The sequence below is a fragment of the Mustela nigripes genome, chromosome 9 (assembly GCF_022355385.1).
Source record: "Mustela nigripes isolate SB6536 chromosome 9, MUSNIG.SB6536, whole genome shotgun sequence".
Classification (NCBI taxonomy): Eukaryota; Metazoa; Chordata; class Mammalia; order Carnivora; family Mustelidae; genus Mustela; species Mustela nigripes.
The window spans coordinates 86454486-86470988 of NC_081565.1; the positions used below are offsets into that span (position 1 = coordinate 86454486).

The following is a 16503-nucleotide window of genomic DNA, read 5'->3' on the forward strand; positions in this document are numbered from 1 at the left end:
CTTGGGGTTTTCAATGTAGAGTACCATGTCCTCTGCAAATATTGAAAATTTTCTTTTTTCCTTACAGATTTGGATAGCTTTTATTTCTTTAAGTTGTCTAACTGCCCTCTTGATTGTTTCCTGTACTATGTTAAATAAAAGTGGTGAGAGTAAACATCTCGGTCTTATTGAGGGAGGAAAAGAAAAACAAAAGCTTTCTGATGGTCTGTAAATGGCATTCATTGGTCTCATTGAAGTTTGCAAACAAACCTAAAACCAATGTGTCCCCTTTAGAGGATAGATTGTAGGAAGGGTCCTAGAAGAACTAGGCAGCAACTTGGTGGCTTGACCTTTCTTTGTCATTTGTTTACCTTTGTAGAAGTAAGTGCCTGAGGGACCAAAGACCTTATTATTTCACTTCCATTTCCTGTCACTCCTGCCATTCCTGAATATGGGCAGTATGTAGGAAATCATAACTATTTTCACTAACTCCTCTAAGTGATTCTAGATGTAGTAATATTTTACCCCACATTTAAAAAGACTTGCTGGACATTTTTAGCAGCCTCAGTTAACAGGGGGGCCTGGGTGGCTCAGTGGGTTAAAGCCTCTGCCTTCAGCTCGGGTCATGATCCCAGGGTCCTGGGATCTAGCCCCGCATTAGGCTCTCTGCTCAGCAGGGAGCCTATTTCCTCCTCTCTCTCTGCCTGCCTCTCTGCCTCCTTGTTATTTCTGTCTGTCAAATAAATAAATAAATCTTAAAAAAAAAGTCAGTTAACATATTGTATTCTTTGTATTTACCCAATTCTTCATAATGTTGTTAAATTATTTCTATCCATTTCAACTTTAATAGAAAAAGCCACTAACAATTTCCCACCATCTTGAACCTCAGGTACTTAAAGACCACTAAAAAGGTCAAGATGCTCTTTTCAGAGGACCTGAACCCTGAGTCAGTTACATATTTAGCATGTGACCCATAATCTTTACTGTGCAGTGTCTAACTTCTTTATGTTTATTAAGAATGAGCTTGGGCTGAGATAACTGGATCTCCACATGCAAAAGAGTAAAGTTGAACCTTTATTTCATACCGTATATAAAAATGAACTCAAAATGGATCAAAAACCTAAATATAAAAGCTAAAATTGTAAAACTCCTAGAAGAAAACATAGGGGGAAATCTTAATGATTTTGGATTTGACAATGGTTTCTCAATATGACACCTAAAATATAACCAACAAAAGAAAATATGAATTGGACTTCATAAATATTAAAAACTTTGTATGTGTGAAAGAACACTGGGAGAGTGTAGGAAGACAACCCACATAATGGGAGAAAATATTGGCAAATCTTATGTTTGATAAAGATCTAGTGTCTATCATACCTGAGCAACTCCTGCAACTCAAAAACAAAAATAGAAACAACCCAATTTTAAAATGAGCAGGACTAGAATTTTCTCCAAAGAAGATAACATGAATGGCCAACAAATACATGAAAAAATATTATTAGTTAGGGAAATTAAGGTCAAAACCACAATGAGGGATGCCTGGGTGGCTCAGTCTGTTAAGCGTCTGCCTTTGGCTCAGGTCATGATCCCTGGGTCCTGGGATCAAGTCCTGTGTCAGGCTTCTTGCTCAGTGGGGAGCCTGCTTCTCCCTCTGCCTGCTGCTCCCCCTGCTTGTGTGATCTCTTGCTCTCTTTCTCTCTATGACAATTAAATAAATTAAATCTTAAACACACACACACACACAATGAGAAACAACTTCAAATCCACTACAATGGGTAAATTTTTTTAAAAAAGGAAGATAATGTGTATTGGCAAAGATGTGGAAAAATAGTAACACCCATACATTGTGGTAAGAATGTAAGATGGTACAGCCACCATGGGAGACATTTTTGTGGTTCCTCAATAAGTTAAACATAAAATTAAGTGATCTAGCAGTTCTACTCCTAGGCATATACTCAAAAGAACTGAAAATCAAGTGTTCAAATAAAAATTTACAAGAATCATCATAGCAGCACTATTCACAATTGCCAAAAGTGGAAATCTTAATGTTCATTAACAGATGAATGGACAAACAAAATGTGATATATCTATACAATGGAATGTTGTTTAGTCATAAATAAGAATGAATACTGATTCATGCCAGACGCAAAAATACACTGTATGATTCCATTTATATGAAATGTTCAGAACAGGCAAATCCATACAGACAGAAAGCAGATTAATGGTTTCCAGGAACTGGGGATGATGGGGAGTAACTGCTTAATGGCCACGGGGTTTCCTTTTGATGAAAATGTTATGGAATTAAATAGTGTTGATGGTTGCACAACATTGTAAATGTCACTGAATTGTACACTTCAAGATGATGAATTTTCTAGTATGTGTTTTTTACCACAATATAAATAAACCTCAGAAGAATGATTATGAGTAAGGGGCATAGGGAGTCTAAGAGCAGGTAGCAGGGATGGGGACTGGACAGAAGGGATTTTCAAAGGGTTAAGGTGAAGACTTTTAAATCCAAGTTCCCCCACTGTTGGTGAGCATGTGTTGACATGCTGCCTCTTTTATTCAAGGCACTTTCTGGTCACTTCTGGTTCTAGAGACAACTCTACTTGCTCATCTTTCTACATACAGATAGGGGTGGCTGCTTTCCTCCTTTCTTCACTACCTGCTTTTTATTTTGGGTCCTTGTTGCTGCAAGACTCACTACAGGGCAGACACTGTACTCTCTTGCTTGCCTCAGAACATTAAGCCCTTCCTATTTCAAGATGTTGGTACAGCTTTCACCTCAAAGAAACAGATGAGAGGACATAGGAATGACAGATTGTTGGGAGTTATAGAGGTTTAAACAATTTCAAAAAGTTCTCACAATAATTATTTGCTGTTTTAATTTTTATATATTTGAAAAAGCATGTATTGAGTACCCATTATTTTTTGTTGTAGAAATAAGCCTATCACAGCCCATGCTGGTTTATAGACAAATTACTATAAATTTAGTGGCTTAAAACACAGATTACTACTGGACATCAGAAGTCTGACACAGTCTAAAAACTAGGTGTCTGGCAAGGCTACATTCCTTTCTGAGACTCTGGGGGAGAATCTGTTTCCTAGCATTTTCCAGTTTCTAGAGGTCATCTGCATTCCTTGGCTGGTTCTCTTTCTCCATCTTAAAAGCCAGCAACATCACCCCTCTCACTTTTTTTTTTTTTTTTAAGATTTTACTTATTTATTTGACAGAGATCACAAGTAGGTGGAGAGGCAAGCAGAGAGAGAGGAGGAAGTGGGCTCCCTGCTGAGCAGAGAGATTTATTTCATTTATTTTTGAGAGAGAGAGAAGGAAGTGGAGGTAGGGGCAGAAGGAGAGGGAGAGTCAAGAGAAAATGCTCAAGCAGACTCCCTACTGAGCATGGAGGGCTTGATCCCAGGACCCTGAGATCATGACCTGAGCAGAAACCATGAGTCAGCCCCTTAACCAACTGAGACACTCGGTTAAAAAAAAAAAAAAAAATGAACTCCAGGGGCACCTGGGTGGTTCAGCCAAGTGGCCAACTCTTCATCTCATCTCAGATCTCCATCTCAGTGTCCTGAGATCAAACCCTGCATTGGGCTTCATGCTAGGCATACAGCCTATTTAAAAAAATTTTTTTAAACTCTAATATACTTAACATAGTGTTATATTAGTTTTAGGTATACAATATAGTGATTCAACAATGTTAGTTTTATGTGTAAAACAATGTTAGTTTTAGGTGTACAATATAGTGATTCAACAATTCTATACATTACTCAATGCTCATCATAAGGGTATCTTAATCCCTTTCACCTAATTCACCCATCCCCACCACCACCCCTCTGGTAACCCTCAATTTTTTCTCTATAGTTAAGAGCCTTTTTTGTTGTGGTTTCTCTTTTTTTGTCTTTGCTTATTTGTTTTGTTTCTTAAATTACACATATGAGTGAAGTCATACGGTATTTATATCTCTTTTTTCTCTTTACTTAACACTTTCAAGAATTTGTGTGTTTAGACTGGGTTCACATGGATAATCAAGGATAATTTTCCCATCTCCAGGTCTGCTCCCTTAATCATATCTGCAAGGTCCATTTTGCCACATTAGGTTACATATTCACAAGTTCCAGGATTAGGCTGTGGACATCTTTAGGGGGCCAGTGTTCTGCCTACCATATATATCCATACAAACATTTGGTTATTGCAGCATAATGCAGCCTCTTCCCACTAAACTAGATGAGAAGTTCCTTGAATACAGAGCCTGTACCTCATACATTTCTGGGTCCTGCTTAGCATATAGCACATTATTTTGTGTGTATTAAATAACTATATTTTTCTGGTTCATAACTGTCATTTCCTTAACAGCAAACTCTAACAACAGACATACAGGTCAAAGGATGGCGTTCATGTATTTTTTAAATCTTTAGTTTGTTGCCTATACACAGTGAACAGTGAAAAAGGTACCTGACTCATCTTTACATGGACTATATCTGCTTTGCCTACACAGCAGTAGAGCACAGCATGGACCTCTGGGATCTTCTTTCATTCTTGCTGCTTTCCACTTCCAATTGCCATCCTGTTGTTTAACATTGAAATGCTTTACTGGCCACTCAGGTGATATAAAATTAGTTTAGGTATGCCATCTAATGGGATTTTAAGGAAGTATTCATTTTTTACTGAGTGATACTTAGTTTCCTGAGTATAGCCATCCGTCTACAATCCTCAGTAACAGGTGAAACAAAGCAACGGGAAACTGAAGTTTGCTAATGATTTGAAAATATCATTATAACTAGTAGTGTGAATCCTTTCCAGCTCAACTTGAACCAAAGTTGTTCATTAAAAAAAACTTTCTGATTTGAAGCTTTTTATGGATTTTTATTAATCAGACTCCTATGACTGATTTAATTTCATGGCTAACTTACTTAAATTGAAAAAGTTATTTGGTTCCATCTTCAATATGCATTATATTAAATCCCTGCCAATTATTAATTATAATTATGTAGCATCATAGAAAAAGAAAAGGCAGAGGTCTCAAGCTAGGTTGTGCATCACTGTCCCCGGGAGAGCTTAGAACAATAACAACATGCCTGACCATGAAGAGATCTAACTGGTCTGAATGGGACTAATCCCAAGGCTCCCAGGTGAATAGAATGTAAAGCCAGCTAGGAACCTGAACGTAGCTGAATATCTAATTTGGGTCCTTTTCCCTGAATGAAAAAAAGAACCCAATAATATGGGATTATTGAGTTATGATTTCTTTTTTTACCAAAAAAATACAAATAAAAAGTAGAACTAAGAAAAAGCCATTGGGGAAAGGATTCTAGTCATTAGGTTTTTCTTTACTATAAGTTTTGCTTTATTCTAATTACCCCTTTGGTTGAGATGCCCTGTTTTGGAAAGGAGCCAAAAGATATACTTTCATGAGCTGAAGGCATTAGTATATATGGTGTTTCAACTGGGATTTTAAAAAATCTTTTAAAGAAGTCGCAAAGGCATGTAATCTTCTATTCCAGTGGCTCATTCCTTACATTTGCTGAGTCCTTCTCAGTCCCAGGAGCTCTGGGATATGAGATCAATTCCAGGTCAGCTTTAGCAGTCTGGGTTCATTCAACATGTAGGATGGAACATACCTATCAGTAGCTTCAGGGGTATTGTGATCATTGGTGCTCATTTTATTATGCCTCAAAACTTATAAATATATTCTTCAGTATGTATCAAATGTTTTGTGATATTTCCACCTGATCTTCCAAAATTTCCACAGATTATTTTTCTCTCTAGGCTGTTCTAGTTAGGATCAGAACTTAAGTAGCTTTAGGGTTGGAAAGCTGCTTCAGCCATGTTGATCTATATCTTCTTTGTCATCTTTTGTTAAAATTTGAAGATAAATAATAAGGTTTATCCCGATCAACAAGGAAAAACTAATCTTCTTAGCCAAACACATGTTGGGAGAATCAATCTGTGTGGGCCAGGAGCAACCGGTACTTTTTACTGGGTGAGCCAAGGATACAGGCTCTGACTGCTGTTTACATGGGCCATTTCTCAGAATTATGTTTGCAGTAAGGAACCTGAGAGATGAAGTAACATGTCTCACCTAAGAGCAACCTAGATGACCACTCATGGCTAAAGTAGTAGATAATGAACATACACTCGGGCTGCTTGAAGTGTTGTATCAAGTCTTCCACCAGTATCTGTGAAGCAGCAAAGGACTAAATTGTTAACCTGCCAGTTGGGTAAAATCACAGAGCCTGCCAGTTTGAGTAACAAGGAAGAGTTACTGACAGAGACATGGCATTCTGAAAGCCAAAGGACATTCTGAAAGGGACCTCATTGGTTGGGTTATTAGATATGAAAAGACTCTGAGATCTGGTAGGAAATAGTCTCACCCAGATGGTGGTAAGAATGGGAAGGAATAGGAAGGTCTCTCACTGTCTAGTAGGTTAAATGGCGCTGAACAACAAAAGGTAGAATTCAAATAAGCTGCCCCCGGGGGTGCTGTGATTGTGGCCTGTTGTCCTGCGGAGTGGGAGAGGGAAAGACTGTTACCCAGAAGATGGGGTGCAAGTCCCACAGCCCTGCCCAAAGGCCTGGCAGTGTGGCTGTAGCTGAAGGGAGGCCCTTTGAAATGGCGAAGAAATGCAAAGCCTTGCTTACTGGCCCTCAGCTACTCTCTCCTCCCAACTTAGTTGCTTTAGGGAGGAAGGATAGGTGTGCTGAAGAACTTCATTCAGAGAGGAGAGGGGAGGAATTCAAATGTTTATAGCTCTGTTGGATACAGGTGCTCAAGTACACGTGGTCCTATGTGGGGAGGGTGAACTCAGCACCAGGATGGCTTTAAGAGCTGAGGGTGCAAGGCCGAGCAATGACCCAGTAGAGGCTAAAGAATGAGGGCCCTGAAACCAGTGCCCTCCAGCAACCAGGGGTGTGCCGGGGAGGAAGCAGCATCAATTCTGGAATGAGGAGCCAAAGGGCAAAAGGCTGTCCTTGTCCCTTTGCATTCCCCATCATCTGCAGCTGTGAGACAGCTTCGGAGATAACCTCAGCTAGGACAACTGTTTAACCGCTGTGTTAAATTCTTTGGTCTGTGTTCCCATAGAGGGAAAAAAAGCATTGGAATTCAACTGATAAGAGTTTGAGCAACATTTGCAGTAAGAAAGGGAAATGAAAGTGACCCTTGAGCCGATTCAGGATACTGCAGTTATGTCCCCTGCATATAAATGTATAATGAAATTGATGTGTTACTTGCTTATATTGTAAATATTCATAGTAATAAGGAGACATTCTCTCATTCAGGGATTCCCTGACCCCTTCCAGGTGGTCTATTAGAAACAAGATAGAGTCCCAAGGAGAAAAAGAGAAAATCACAGCCAATCACCATCTGCAAATACAGGCACCAAATACCTGTAGTTTCTGGGGCTGCTACAACAAAGCACACCACAAATTAGGTGGCTTAACAACAGAAATTTATTGTCTCCATTCCAGAGGCTAGAAGTCCAAAATTAAGGTGTCAGCAGGGTTGGTTCCTTTCCAGGGCTGTGTCAGGATCTGTTCCACACCTCTCTCCTTGCCTCATAAATAGCTGCCTCATAGCCCCACAGCATTCTCTCTGTAGGCATGCCTCTGTGTCCAAAGCTCCCCATTTTATGAGGACAGCAGTCCTATATTGGATTAGCGCTCATCCTAATGACTTCATTTTAACTTGACTGACTCTGTAAAGACTCTCTCTCCAAATATATCATTCTGAGATAGCAGGGGTTAGGCCTTTAACTTAATTAAGAATAGTGGGAAGGACACACAGTTCAACCCACAGCATACTCCTTTCAAAAAGGGGAGGCAGCTATTGGCTACAACTGAGCTCTTGTTAAAAATGAATATCTGACCCATGGAGTCTTGTGGCTTTCCAGCCTCAACCCCATCTTGGGGTGGGTCAACTAGGACATGACAATTATAAGGAAAGGGCCTGTTTGCTGGTCAAATAAAGACATATTTGAGGGTATGACTGGCCTGGCCCTACTGTCAACTCAGTTTTGCATAAAGGAGTAGCAGCTGCCCCTTTGGGAAAATCTTCATCTCCTACTCTGCCACATGAAGTAGAGCTACTGGCTTAATAGGACCCTTGGATCCACAGAGATTCTCCCACATGCATGGGCCTGGATTACCTTTGGTTCAGCTAAGCTGAAAACTGACGGTGCCGATAGTGCTCCTGCTCGTTTGAACTCAGCACTAGCTATAGTGGTCACTGCGATCAGTGGACCGAAATCAAGGCTGTTATCAAAGCTCTGGTCAGCTGCGCTGAGGGGCAGGTTGTTGGGAGGGGTAACTGTACAAGAATGTCCCCACACATTCTTGCTGAGTAGGCCAAGAATGCAAGGCCCAGACTGTTCTTCACAGGCCATTTGTCTGGGATGTGTTTACAGTGAATGACCTTCAGGGATAAGGTCAAGTCCTCCCCCAACTCTTCCGGCTCACTAACCACTATAAAAACAGTAGATTCCCCAAGCCCAGTGTTCCTCAAATGTGCCATACACCCACTGAGTGCACAGCACCCATTTAAGTCCATCTTAATCACCTCTGTGAGACTTGAGGGGGACATAGGGATACGCCCACCAACCTCTTGATCGTGTTGCTCATGTGCTAGGAGTAATGAAGTCCTTTGTCTCTGACGGAAGTATCTCCTGTATTCTGCCAGCGTCCAGGAAACAGCAACAGGCTAATTAACAAGCTTAGGTGGGATACAATCCCAGGCCTTCACTTATTCTGACTTCACTGATGTAAAAGTCTAGTTTCCAAAGGCCTTGGATAAGGGTTCTCTGGGTGTATGACATTCTTGGCTGGCGTGTATGCCTAATGTTTGGTCCTCCCCTATGTCATTCTGCTCTGTTACAACACTTCAATTCCCAATCTTTAAATTGTTCCATTCTCCCAAAAGAAATCATTATCCTGCAGAAGACACTCTTCATAGCAATAATAACAGTAGCAACAACTAATACTTTTAAAGTGAGAGACACTGTCCTAAAGACTTGAGGCATTGTTCTATACATTGTATACATTGTTCTGTATACTCTCTGTACACTACCATTATTACTCTTCAAAACAGCCCTCTGAAGCAGATACTGTCATCTCCAGTTGACAGACTAGTAAGGCCCACATCATACTGTCAGCGAGGAGTAGAGATGGGATTCAAACCTAGTTAGTCTGCCTTTAGTCCTTACTATTAATCATTTGTCATACTGCCTCACAGTAGGATCTTTTACTCCCAGGGCCATAATGAACCCCAAAGGTCAAGAGATCTTCATTTGAAATCTTAGGAAAATAATTTTAGTCAAACTTTTAACACTTAACTATGACATCCAACAATTTAAAATCCTTTTTGACAACTGATATTAGGCAATCAGACAATCATCTACTTTGCTTTGATCTTTTCTATCTAGCCTATGTATAAACCCAGTGTCAAGTTTTTACCCTGTATATTAATTTCCTATTGTCGCTATAACAAATTATCAACGTTAGTGGCTTAAAACAACATAAATTTATTATCTTATAGTTCTGCAGTCAGAAATCCAAAGTGCGTGGCTGGTGAGATTGTATTCCTTCTCTCAGCTCTAGGAGAGAATCCACACCCTTTCCTTTTCCAGCTCCAAGAGGCTATCTGAATTCCTTTGCCCTTCCTTAGCCAACAGTGTATACATCTTCAAACCTTTCTTTCACTCTGACTTTGACCCTCCTGCCACCCTGTATCCTTTATAAGGACCTTTGTGATTACCTTGAGCCCATCCAGATAATCTAGAATAACCCAGGATCTTCCCTATCAAAAACTCCTTAACTTAATCACATTGCAAAGTACCTTTTGCTATGTAAGGCAAGGTGTTCACAGAGGATTAGGTTGCAGATATGTGGTGAGGGGAGCAGCCTCATTCTACCTGCCCTATACTCTAAGCAGGTATGTCTTACTTCAAGATGGAGATTTTTAAAAAGTATCTGGATTGGAGATCTAAACACACCCATTCACCAGATAATTAATAGTGCATTTCATCTTGATCCTAAGGATAGAGCCCCAAGAATATTTTACCTTTTTTTTTAAATTTTTTTATTTATTCATTTGACAGACAGAGATCACAAGTAGGCAGAGAGGGAGGCAGAGAGAGAGGAAGGGAAGCAGGCTCCCTGCTGAGCAGAGAGCCCTAAGAGGGGCTCCATCCCAGGACCCTGGGGTCACGACCCGAGCCAAAGGCAGAAGCTTAACCCACTGAGCCACCCAGGCGCCCCAATATTTTACCTTTTGAGGTCAAAGAGAACAGTACTTCTGGAGTACATGTCGCAGAAACTTTAACCACTGTAACAACATAAAAGCTTAATTATTTGAAAATGTACCTGGAGTCGAGCATTCATAAGCATAAACTCCTGTTGGTTTTTCATGTTTTCACTCATGGATTTTGAAAATATAAATCCCATCTTGACCTAAAATGTGAAAAAGCAAAGAGGCGTAAAACAATATAGTTCATGTATATCCTCATATGCTCTGCTTTGAGCTACTGTAAGCTTATAACAATGTAAAAAGAAAAAAAAAAAAGATTTCCTGGGAACATGGTGTAGATTATAGTTCTTGCTTCTAACTAGCTGTCTGATCTTTGGCAAATATAACCAGCCTGCTCAACATTTGCTCACCTAAGACCAGGGGACTAAACTTAGACAAATTCCAAAATCTTCTCCTGCCCTATAGCCATACAGCTACATGTTTCTGATTTTTCTTCCCACTGTAAATCTTGAAGAACTGAATGCTTACAAACGAACAAAGAGACCACTCTTTTCTGTGAGCAACAGGGTGGACACCATCCATTCTCTGACGTCCTGTATTGGATGACAGAAACTTTGCTTCTGAGAAGGGGTGATTCAGAAGATGCATTGTACTCCTTGAAGAGAGATTTCTCTGTGCTCCTTGAATTTGTGTTTTAGGGAGTTTTAGGTGTCTCAAGGTCACTATGTCAGTACTCTTGCTGTAATCCCTGCCTCTCTCCTACAGTACCCCTTATTCTGTCACACACTGCTAATATCCCTTAGTTTTCCTCTTCTGGCTTCACCTTTGTTCTCTTCAGGCTACTGCCGAAGTTTCTCAAGAGGGGAAGAACAAAATGATACTTAAATGTCCTGAGAAAAGCAATTTTTAAATGAATACATGGCATTGCCTGTCTTATTTATCTTACTCAAGAAGTTCTTGGGGCACCTGGGTGGCTCAGTGGGTTAAGCCTCTGGCCTTTGGCTCAGGTCATGAGCTCAGGGTCCTGGAATCAAGCACCGCATGGGGCTCTCTGCTCAGCGGCGAGCCTGCTTCCTCTTCTCTCTCTGCCTGCCTCTCTGCCTACTTGTGATCTCTGTTAAATAAATAAAATCTTAAAAGAAAAAAAAAGTTCTTAAGTGAGCCATCACTTCTAGGGGGCCCAAATTTCAATTTTTTGTTCTTAATCCAATTGGATAGTTACAGAGGCTTTCAGTTAGTTGTTAATTTTACTTTCAGAAGACTGCAAAACTCAGGGATGTTACAACTGCTCTATGTCCAGTAATATTGCTGGTTTTCTTTGGTAAGCTACTCAGAAGGGTTGTGAACCTTAGGTCTGAGTAGTCAGTCTCAATGCTTTCTACCCCACATTCACACTCTTCTGTGAGAAACCCAGCAGAGCTTCTATTTTTCCCTATCATCAGGAAGTAGTAGCTTCTGGTTAACTGAGGAGAAGATACTGGGGGCGGGAGGGCATTTCATGCCAGGCAGGTAGAATGTGTTATCCTTGCTACTCTGGCTCCATGTGAGTGGGAACTGCAAGCCATCCTTCAGTGTCTTCCCTGTATTATGGCCAAGGTTGCATCTTCGAAAGATAGGAACCTCTGAGCCAGAGTCAGCCTCAATGATGGACACAGGAAACTAAACTGTACAGAACAGGCAGGTCATGAGGTTTCCCTGTCCCTCTGCCACTCCCCCACTCCATCCTCTCTGTCCAGAGAGTTAGAGGCCACCCCATGAGGACAGGGAGACCTTACAGAAGTTCTTTCCTTTCTGCAGACTTTAACACACAGCCCCCCCCCCCCCCACACACACATGTCAGCTGACTCCAACAGCAGACCAGAACTTGCTTGAAGGAAGGAGCAATGTTTTCCATCTGGGCAGTCCCCATAACGTCTTTTTCCCATAAATGTTTGCATAGTGTATGACTGGTACAAGAGAAACCTAGCTCAGGTCACTTTCCATTCCTTTTTTTTTTTTTTTTTTTTTCTGTACATAGGAGTAGATGATTGAATTTTTCCATATGTTGTAAACATTATAAAGGAAACAACTGTCCTCTAATCCTACTCCTACACATACACACCATATATCACAGAACTATGTCTCTTATAGAGCTCCTGTTTATAAAGGGGTGGGACCTCTCCTGAAGTGGAGAGATGGTCCTCATGTCAGCCCTCTAGGGAAGAGAAACTATCTGGAAGCTTAGGGTGTAGACTTACCTGGTTTTGGACCTTGGTTTCTTGGGTCTGGATGGTATTTTGGATGTGTTAGAGAACACTCCCAAGAGTTAAAGGTAGAATCCAAGCAGGTTGAAGAACTTCCCTGTTTTCCTCAACAGAAGCCACACCTGAAAGTGAGTGTACAACACCTTGTGAACTATGCGCTGGGGTTCAGTATTGTCAATTTCCCTCTCCATTCACATCCTAATAAAGCCATTTTCCAAAGTCTAGGAGGTTCCTTAGGACGCCCAGAATACTCTCAGCTTTCTCTCTATGAAATCAAGCAAGAGTGATCTTGTAATAGGGATAATTTTGAATTCACTCAATTGAATAAGGTTAAGTCCTTCAAAAATCCCAATACTTTATCATTGGTGACAAATGTTTCACTATTTACAACTAAGATACCAGTATGTCTCAGAGGGCTTAGAGTGCTGATTTGGTCTCTTCTGCCTTCATTTTTCCTTTGCTTATTCCTGAGACCTTAGAAAGGGCTCTTCAATGCTCCAGCCCCTTTCCTCCGTGCCAGAGTTTACAATGGGAAGGGCTATTTCTGAGGAGTGCAGGGGCAGCAAGCTCCAGGCAGCCTTCCTCCAGTCACCCTGGGAATGAGGATTTGATTTTACTTATTGAAAAAGAGAGAGAGAGAGAGAGCTACGTTCATGACCCATGACCTCTTGTCATCCACATGTCTGTGCTGATTCATTTCCTGATCAAATAACACAGTACACACATTTATGACTGGTGGCATAATTTCATTGGGTTTCTGGTCTTTTTTACATTCCATTCAATCTGGGCCACTTCCCCAAAGTATTCCAGCTCAGAACCACCCCACAGCTTCCGGGAGGTTTTCCCTAGTGTAGACCCATTGTTGTAACTCGGGGATTTCCTGCAGTCCTGAGATTATTTCCGTTAATAATGCCCTACCTACTTTCCCCCAACTGCGTTTCATCGATAGGGGAGGGGCCAGGAGTCCTTCCCAGCGGTCTTGGAAAGCGAGGCTGGAGATGCAGGTCAGCCCTGGGGGCGGGAGGGGAGCCAACTGGAGGTGCGCCCGAGGAGGGGGCCAGCGCGGCCCGGCGGCCCGGCCTCCCCACCCCAGCTCTCGGAATGCCGGCTGTGCGACCGGCGCTCACTCACTGGGCAGCAGGTGGCGGAGGTGCGCAGAGACCGTACTCGCTGCAGAGGCCTGCAGACCCCGGGGGTCCCGTGGATCGTGACCGGACCGGGACTCGCCGGGCGGAGCCTCGGGCGGGACTAGACGGCCTTGACAGTGACGCCGAAGCTCGGCCAATCAGGGCAGCGCTTGCTTCCTTAAAGGGGCCGCTCGCCCGACTGAGGCCTGGTGTGTGCTTTGCGGCCAGGCGGGCGCGGGGACTGCAGAGGCAGATTCAAACCAACAGCGGCTCAGCTGTCAGATTTCGAGGGGACGAAGAGGAAGCAGGATGAAAATCTCACATAACGGCCTCACGGAGGTCCCTGAGTTACCGGAGCATGTGAGAAATCCATGCTCCCCTGCCGAGCTGAGCCATCTCACTGTTATTCTCCAGAAAGGGTGTCAGCCACCCCTGCTGTGTCTGTTTCCCAGAAGAGAATGTGTCTCATGAGAGGTTGTCCCTTAAACGTAAAATCCAATGCAAACATTTTTTTAAAAATTGAAGTAGAGTTGATACACAATGTTACTTTAGTGTCGAGTGTACAACATGGTGATTTGACAAGTCTATACCTTATTCTGTGTTCACCACCATACAACCTGACCACAGTACCAATGACCATAGTCCCTCCCTGTACCTTTCACACTTGTGACTTACTCACTCCAGCCCTGGGAGCCTGTACCTCTCACTCCCCTTCACGCATTTTGCCCATCTCCCTTACCCACTCCGGTCTGGCAACCATCTGTTTCTTCTCTGCATTCATAGGTCCGATTTTGCTTTTGTTTTTTTATTCATTTGTTTATTAGATTCCACATATAAGTACAATCATATGATATTTGTCTTTCTCTGTCTGACTTATTTCACTTAGCATAATAACATCTATGTCTATCCATGGTTACAAATGGGAAGATCTCAATTCTTTTTTTTATGGATGAGTAGTATTCCAGTGTGTGTGTGTGTTTGTGTGTGTGTATGTGTGTGTGTATACACCACCTCTTCTTTACCCATTCATCTACTGATGGATGCTTGGGTTGCTTTCGTATGTTGATTAGTATAAATAGTACTGCCATAAACAGGGATGGGTATATCTTTCCGAATTAGTGTTCTGATTTTCTTTGGGTAAACACCCAGTAGTGTAATTACTGGATCATATGGTAATTCTAATTTTAATTTTTTGAGGAAACTCCATATTGTTTCCCACAGTGGCTGTACGAGTTTGCGTTCCCACCAACAGTGCATGAGATTTTCTTTTCCTCCACATTCTTGCAAATACTTATTATTTCTTGTCTTTTTGATTCTGGCCATTCTTACATGTGTAACGTGATATCTCATTGTGGTTTTGATTTACATTCCCTTGATGATTAGTGATGTTGAGTGTCTTTTCACATGTCTTTTGACCATCTGTATGTCTGTTTTGGAAAAATGTCTATTTGGGTCATTTGCCCATTTTTAATTGGATCGTTTATTTTTAGGTGTTAATTGTATAAGTTCTTTATATATTTTGGATATTAAGCCCTTATTAGATGTATCATTTGCAAATATCTTCTCCCATTTGGTAGGTTGCCTTTTTATTTTGCTGTGCAAAAGCTTTTTATTTTGGTGTAGTCCCAATAGTTTATGTTTGCTTTTGTTTCCCTTGCTTGAGGAAATGTATGTAGGAAAATGTTATTAAGGCCAATGTCAAAGAAATCACTGCCCATGCTTTGTGCTAGGAGTTCTGTGGTTTCATGTCTCATATTTAGATCTATAATCCATTTTGAGTTTATTTTTGTGTGTGGTGTAAGAAAGTGGTTCAGCTTCATTGTTTTGCATGTGGCTGTCCAGTTTCACAGGACCATTTATTGAAGAGACTTTCATTTCCCCACTCTATATTCTTGCCTCCTTTGTTGTAGATTAATTACCCATAAAAATGAGGGTTTATTTATGGGCTCTATATTTTGTTCCATTGATCTGTGCATCTATTCTTGTGCACTTTCATACTGTTACTACTTATGCTACAGTTTTGAAGTGTATCTTAAAATCTAGGATTGTAATGTGTCCAGCTTAGTTCTTCTTTCACCAGATTGCTTTGGCTTGTCAGGGTCTTTTCTTTGTAGTTCCATACAGATCTTAGTATTAATTTGTTCTAGTTCTGTGTAAAACACTGTAGACATAGACGTTATTATGCTAAGTTAAATAAGTCAGTGGGTATTTTGATAGAGATTGTATTGAAATTATAGACTGCTTTGGGTAGTATGGACATTTTAACAATATTAATTCTTCCAATTCATGAGCATGGAACGTCTTTCCATTTGCTTGTGTTATTTTAAGTTTCTTTCATGAGTGATTTATAGTTTTCAGAGTGCAGGTCTTTCACCTCCTTGGTTAAGTTTATTACTAGTCATCCTATTCTTTTTGGTACAATTATAAATGGAATTGTTTTCTTAATTTCTCTTTCTGCTACTTATTGATGTTAAAAAATGCACTGATTACTGTATGTTAACTTTGTATCTTGCAACTTTACTGAATTTATTAGTTCTCATGGTTTTTTCTTTATGGAGACTTTAGGGTTTTCTATGTATAGTACCATGTCATCCACAAATAGTGACAGTTTATCATCTTTCTTACCAATTTGGAAGCTTTTTGTTTCTTTTTCTTGTCTGATTGCTGTGGCTAGAACTCTGAGTATTGTGTGAAAAAAGTGGCAAGAGTGTACATCCTAGTCTTATTCCTGATCTTAGAGGAAAATTCTGTTTTTCACTACTGAGTATAATGTTAGCTATGAGTTTTTAATATATGGCCTTTATTATGTTAACATATTTCCCTCTAAACCCACTTTGTTGAGAGTTTTCACAGTTATCAACATTTTAAAGGATTTTCTGTTTGCAGAATAGGTTTAGTGTT

The 16503-nt window shown here is 40.9% G+C and overlaps 1 protein-coding gene across 1 annotated transcript in view; it reads right to left on the reverse strand.

Annotated features, from left to right (window-relative positions):
• Nucleotides 1-13480, reverse strand: part of PLGRKT (plasminogen receptor with a C-terminal lysine) — a 51329-nt gene extending 37849 nt beyond the window's left edge. The window contains exons 1-3 of the mRNA XM_059411991.1: nucleotides 13394-13480; nucleotides 12470-12597; nucleotides 10349-10435 (exon numbers count right to left, since the gene is read on the reverse strand). Of these exons, the coding sequence (XP_059267974.1) occupies nucleotides 10349-10429 (81 nt within the window). The 5' untranslated portion in view covers nucleotides 10430-10435; nucleotides 12470-12597; nucleotides 13394-13480. The remainder of the gene's footprint in view (nucleotides 1-10348; nucleotides 10436-12469; nucleotides 12598-13393) is intronic.
• Between the last annotated feature and the right edge of the window lie 3023 nt (nucleotides 13481-16503).